Below are 5,301 nucleotides of genomic sequence, written 5' to 3'. Positions count from 1 at the left end.
AATGTTATTTATATGACAACCAAGAGTTACGAAAAAAATTCTCTGACTTATTAAGTTTCTATGGTCTTTCTTTTGAAAACAAGAATACAACAGATTCAAATTAATATGAAAGAAAATTGAGTATGATCTACTATAATTTTCTTTTTATTCTTTTTGCACTTTTTCTAGTGATAAAATTCACTCAATGCACCTATTTTATTTCAACTACCCTATTCTAAGATCACAATTTTAGTCACATGCTTCTCTGATAACTTACCCACGTGAAAAGTGTTCTATTTGATAAGGTAAAGATAACAATAATGTTAGATATTAGATAAATCTATATGAGATAATAATAAGTGAAATTTTTTTTCATTATTTATAAAGATTATATAGAATGTGATGAAGGATCCGTGACAATGATTTCATAGGATCTTCACTGTAGTTGAATAAAGTTGGGGTTACAAGTTACATACATATATACAACTAATTAATAAGCAGGAGTTAATAGCTCTATTTGGAGGTTGGCTAGAAAGCAGGGTTAGAATGAATGCAATGTGAGCATGCATGGGGTTGTGCCATGCTAAGGTTGGCGGCGATGGCCCCTTTTTCTAATATTAAATGCACACTATATATTACAAGCTAGGCAAGTAGCTGGCTCTAGTCTTTTTCCTTATTCATAGCAGTACTACTAAGGCTTAGTTTGGTAAAACTTCTACATTTTGAAAGTAGCTTATAAAAGCTGTCTTTTAAAAGACAGCTTTTTAAAAGCTGCAGCACTTGTGTTTGGTAAAATCAAATTAAAAATGACTTTTAATAAGCACAAGCATCACAATTGTGTTTGGTAAAACATCTTTTAAAAGTTAAAAAAATTATAATAAACATGTTTATAACGAAAATAATTTATTTTTTCAAATTCTTTAAAATTTTATATAATATTTTAAAATAAAAAATTCATAATAAACATAAATATAATAAATAAACTCTTTTATTTTTTAACTTTAAAATTTTACATAAGTATCATAAAAATTTATTTTATGCTAAACATCATCATTAAAAATACTAAATTACTTAACTCAAATTTTAGAGACTAATAGTTCAAATTTTAGAGACTAATAGTTTAAATATTTACTCCTGATTCCAGATGCAAAATCAAAACAGACAAGGGGATCAAAATCAATAAACTGGGGAGAAAACTAATCAAAATACATTATTTATATATAAATAAAGTAAGGAGATCAACAATCTTCAAGTAGGCAAAGAGCAATAATGCTAAAGCAAAGCAGAAATCTTCAAATCAAAGCATCAATATTGAAAGCATTTGCACTTATGTAGTTATGTTAGCAAATGATAGATATCAAAAGGCATCTTCATCCACAAGGATCCACCAAAACCCAGATCAAATCACAGTGAAAGGAAGCATTTTTAGGCAACCCAGATGAAAAGATAAGACCCATAAAAGGAACACAGGTAGAAGTAAGAACCTTGCTGGGTACAAAGGATGATGGGAGAGTAACTTGTGATTACATTAATACATAAGTCCCTCCTCTTCTCCCACGAATTGGGACTATCTTCTGCTTGATCATCATGAAGTTTGAAGGTCATCACAGTCAAAGAAACACTCATCATTCTCTCTCTCTCTCTCTCTCTCTCTCTCTCTCTCTTCACTCTCTCTGTATGACCGTGTTTTCCTCTATTTAGTTCTCTTCGCTTTCTCTCTCTCTCTCTCGCTCTCTCTCTCTCTTTTCACTTCACTTTCTCTGTATGACCGTGTTTTCCTTTATTTAGTTCTCTTCGCTTTTGTTAATGTTCCATAAAATGGCGTTCACTATGCCATGATTTCCCACTTTCTAGAAAATATAACAGCAAGATTAGAAAAAACTTCATTTGAAAATTTTCATTTAGTGTGAATTTTCTTAAAAATCATTATGGATCGAATACTTGTGTTGAATCTATAGTAACTAATTTCAAAGTTCCAAAAAGGACATCCAGTAATCCAATTAAAGTGTTAACTTCATAAAGGTTGACCTCACAAAATACTATGTGCCTATGTTAATGAATATTTACAATGTAAAAAATATTAAAAAAATAAAAAATTAAAATTGTCCTCTAAAAACGCAATTTATACTAAACAAAACAAATTATTTCTGATTAAAATTCTCTATTCCAAAATCCATTTCCCCATTTCACATGTCACTCACATATTGTTTCTTTAATTCAACCTACTCTTCAAAGTTGAATTGTTCTTCATAGATCATGAAGCCTCCCAATTTCACTTCAATAAATTAAAAAAATGAAATAGGATTATGGTTTTGGTTTGTTTTAATAATCGGATAGGATTAGTTGTGACTTGTGATCTCAGCTCTTAAGTCCCATTCAAATCTTTACTCATTTTTCCCGTTCTCTAAAAGTAAGAACTTTGGACTTTACATATTTCCATTCTGTACAGCAACAGCAAAATGGGAACCCCTTCATTTCATGAATTCAGAAAGCAAGCTTCTTTCTTCCTCAAGGAGAAGATCAAGAGTGCTAGATTAGCTCTCACAGATGTCACCCCTGCAGAACTGTAAGTAAAGCTTGCAACTTTCTCCGACCCCATGATAAAAAGTTTATATTTTTTTTGTTTCATTCTGTTTCGTAACTATAAGCAAAGGTAGGTATTAGAAGGGGTGCTTTATTGTGCCTATGAGATTCATGTAGGTTATGTGTGTATGAGAGTGTGATTTTTTGGCATGAGTGGGTGATATTTTAGGTGCTATATGTGTGGTGGGTGGATTTTTTTGGTAGTGTTGATCATGTAATCTTTTTGTTAGTGAATTTTGGCTTATGGGAGATTAATTATCTTTGATGGCTATGCCGAAAGAGATTAATTAATTGATTATAAACCATCTCATGAATTATCGAAAAAACAGGTTGTTAGATATTTAGATTTGTGATTTACTGTGTGTACGGTCTTTTACAATTTTCAGGATGACAGAGGAAGCAACAACAGGAAATCCATGGGCCCCAGATATCCCAACACTAAGATCAATTTCAAGGGCTGCTTTTGAGGTAGATGATTATTGGAGGATTGTGGAGATTCTGCACAAAAGGTGAATATATTAGTAGGTCCCTTTTTTTTTTCCTTAGCATGTTTTTGTCACTTTTATGTTAATAATTAATCAAACATATCATGGATTATTAAATGACAAAGTATAAATAATTACAAATCAGGTTTCTGAAATTTGATAAGAAGAATTGGAGGGCATCTTACAATTCTCTGATTGTGCTTGAGCACCTCTTGACTCATGGACCAGAAAGTGCCAAAGATGAATTTCAGTGTGACAAAGATGTTATTAGACAGCTGGAAAGCTTTCAATATGTTGATGACAAAGGGTTGGTTTGATTTGAATTTAAAATTTCTTTTTCAAAACTATGGCCATGAATTTTCTTATTGTTTAGCACTACAAGATCATTGATATATTTTGAGTACTTGCAGGTTCAACTGGGGCTTGAATGTGAGGAAGAAATCTGAGAGGATAATCACACTTCTAGAAGAAGCAACTCTTCTCAAGGAAGAGAGGAACCGTGCTAGGAGGTTATCAAGAGGAATTCAAGGTTTTGGTAGTTTCAGTCAAAGGTCAACAACAAAAACTCCAGCACAAGGTATTCTAAGAGAGAAATCAATGCCAACCACATTAGGAAGAAGCAACTCTGAATCCAACAACCTTGAACATGAGGAGAACCATTTCTCTAGTTCAAACAATGGTGTGGAAACCAAGAGCTACCATGATGATGTTGGCAACAATGAAATGGTTCTGAAATCTGAAACAAGTTCCAAAGAGAACAGGGAACCAAGCAAGGATGAGTTCCATCTATGGAACCTTTCCAAAGGGGAGTCAAATCCACTTTTGGATGGTGGAAAAGAGGATTCAAGACTTGGGAGGTTCATGGAAGATAATGATGATGACCACCCTTTCAATTCAACATCAGAAATGCATGCCAGTTCCTCATTGCTTTCTGCTAGAGATGGGATACTACAAGGGTGTTGATGCAATTCGAAGGTTTGGAGTTGGGCTAAACAACTTGTTTCCAAATGTTGAATTTTCCATGCACAAGAACGTTTAATGGTACATGAATTCATGTATGTGACTTATATTTTGTTTTTTCTCTTTTGTTTTTTTCTCCCTACAACTTTGCCTCAGTAGTTACGGTTAATTACTAAGCTATGAAGAGAGAGATTTGAATGTATATATGTTTCTTATTAGATTTGACATAACTAGGAGAGAGATCCTCCCCTTGTCTAGCCATCTGTTTATGGTGGTGTCATGCAATTTGAATATTTGACATATCCCACCATCTTCTAAGTCAGAAAAAGTGGTTTCCAATCAACTTTGTTTTTTTGGCCTCATAAATTGGTCAAATTATGGCAGCCGAATGGTATGATCAAATAAAGTTCTTAAAGGAACAAACTCTCAAATTTAAATTCATGTAGTTTAATCTACAAAGTTTTTGTATTTCCTTACATGCTACCAGATTTCATGAAGGTAATTGTGCTTTACTTCTTAATCCATAGGTTATGTACACTTTAATCTCCATTTTAAAAAGTTCAGACCAATTCTAGTTTACATGTTTTTGAAATGTGAAAACTAAATTACACAATAGAGGGTAAAATTCAATTATCCATAGAAAAAAAGCAATATGCTTGATATTTCACTATTTCAATGATTCATGGATACAATAGGATTACAAATATCTAGACTCATCTCCATACTAAATCCTATAATTATTCTAGTTGCAACTTGGGATCTACAAAATAAAAGCTAACACAAGAAACCAGCCAGCCCTATAACTCTAAAAGCTCAACACAATGATTGCTTTAAAGTAAGCACAGGGGGCAACTACAGAAATATACAGAGATATTTACAGAAATGAATTAATGAAGCTTCAGGGTTTGCAAAGCCATTCTTGGATAGCAAGTCGAAGTGCATGATTGGGAGTAAGATACAGATGATTCAGTTTCAGATTGGTCATGGGAGAAGTTTCATGTCCATTTTCGAGCCATTCAGTTATGGCATCCCTTTCATAAGTAAATCCATCTGCTGCAACTTGAGGATCGTGCATTATTTCCTGAGGAAGGTGTTCAATAAAAATTAGCCACATATATTGCAATCACTATCTTCATCTTGTAAAAAGAAAATGAGACTTTTCTTCAAAGTTCAAATTAAGAAAACTTGAGCATGGATTAGCACTTGATTCATAAGCCCTTTAAAAGACACGTGCACTTCACCCGTGTCATTGAATCATGTTAGTAATGAAACTGACATAACAAAAAAGAACATG

The 5,301-nt window shown here is 32.8% G+C and overlaps 2 protein-coding genes across 2 annotated transcripts in view; one reads left to right on the top strand and one right to left on the bottom strand.

Moving 5' to 3' along the window:
• On the top strand, window positions 2,134-4,350 carry LOC107629105 (epsin-3). Its single transcript, XM_016331805.2, has 4 exons — window positions 2,134-2,545; window positions 2,949-3,071; window positions 3,193-3,354; window positions 3,458-4,350. The coding sequence occupies exons 1-4, from the start codon at window positions 2,439-2,441 to the stop codon at window positions 4,008-4,010; spliced, it is 945 nt and encodes a 314-aa protein (XP_016187291.1). The 5' UTR covers window positions 2,134-2,438; the 3' UTR covers window positions 4,011-4,350.
• LOC107629106 (U-box domain-containing protein 33-like) overlaps window positions 4,633-5,301 on the bottom strand; it is a gene marked incomplete at its 5' end in the record, with an annotated part of 4,146 nt that continues 3,477 nt past the window's right edge. The window contains 1 exon segment of the mRNA XM_021117838.1: window positions 4,633-5,088. Within this exon segment, the coding sequence (XP_020973497.1) occupies window positions 4,906-5,088 (183 nt within the window).

The sequence above is a fragment of the Arachis ipaensis genome, chromosome B03 (assembly GCF_000816755.2).
Source record: "Arachis ipaensis cultivar K30076 chromosome B03, Araip1.1, whole genome shotgun sequence".
NCBI lineage: Eukaryota > Viridiplantae > Streptophyta > Magnoliopsida > Fabales > Fabaceae > Arachis > Arachis ipaensis.
Note: the sequence above shows the minus strand (reverse complement) of the source record. Positions and strands in the feature narration are given on the sequence as shown.

Coding starts and splice junctions, on each gene's coding strand:
- LOC107629105 (XM_016331805.2), top strand. CDS start 2,439: ATGGGAACCCCTTCATTTCATGAATTCAGAAAGCAAGCTTCTTTCTTC. Junction 2,546..2,948: donor GATGTCACCCCTGCAGAACT/GTAAGTAAAGCT, acceptor TACAATTTTCAG/GATGACAGAGGAAGCAACAA. Junction 3,072..3,192: donor GTGGAGATTCTGCACAAAAG/GTGAATATATTA, acceptor ATTACAAATCAG/GTTTCTGAAATTTGATAAGA.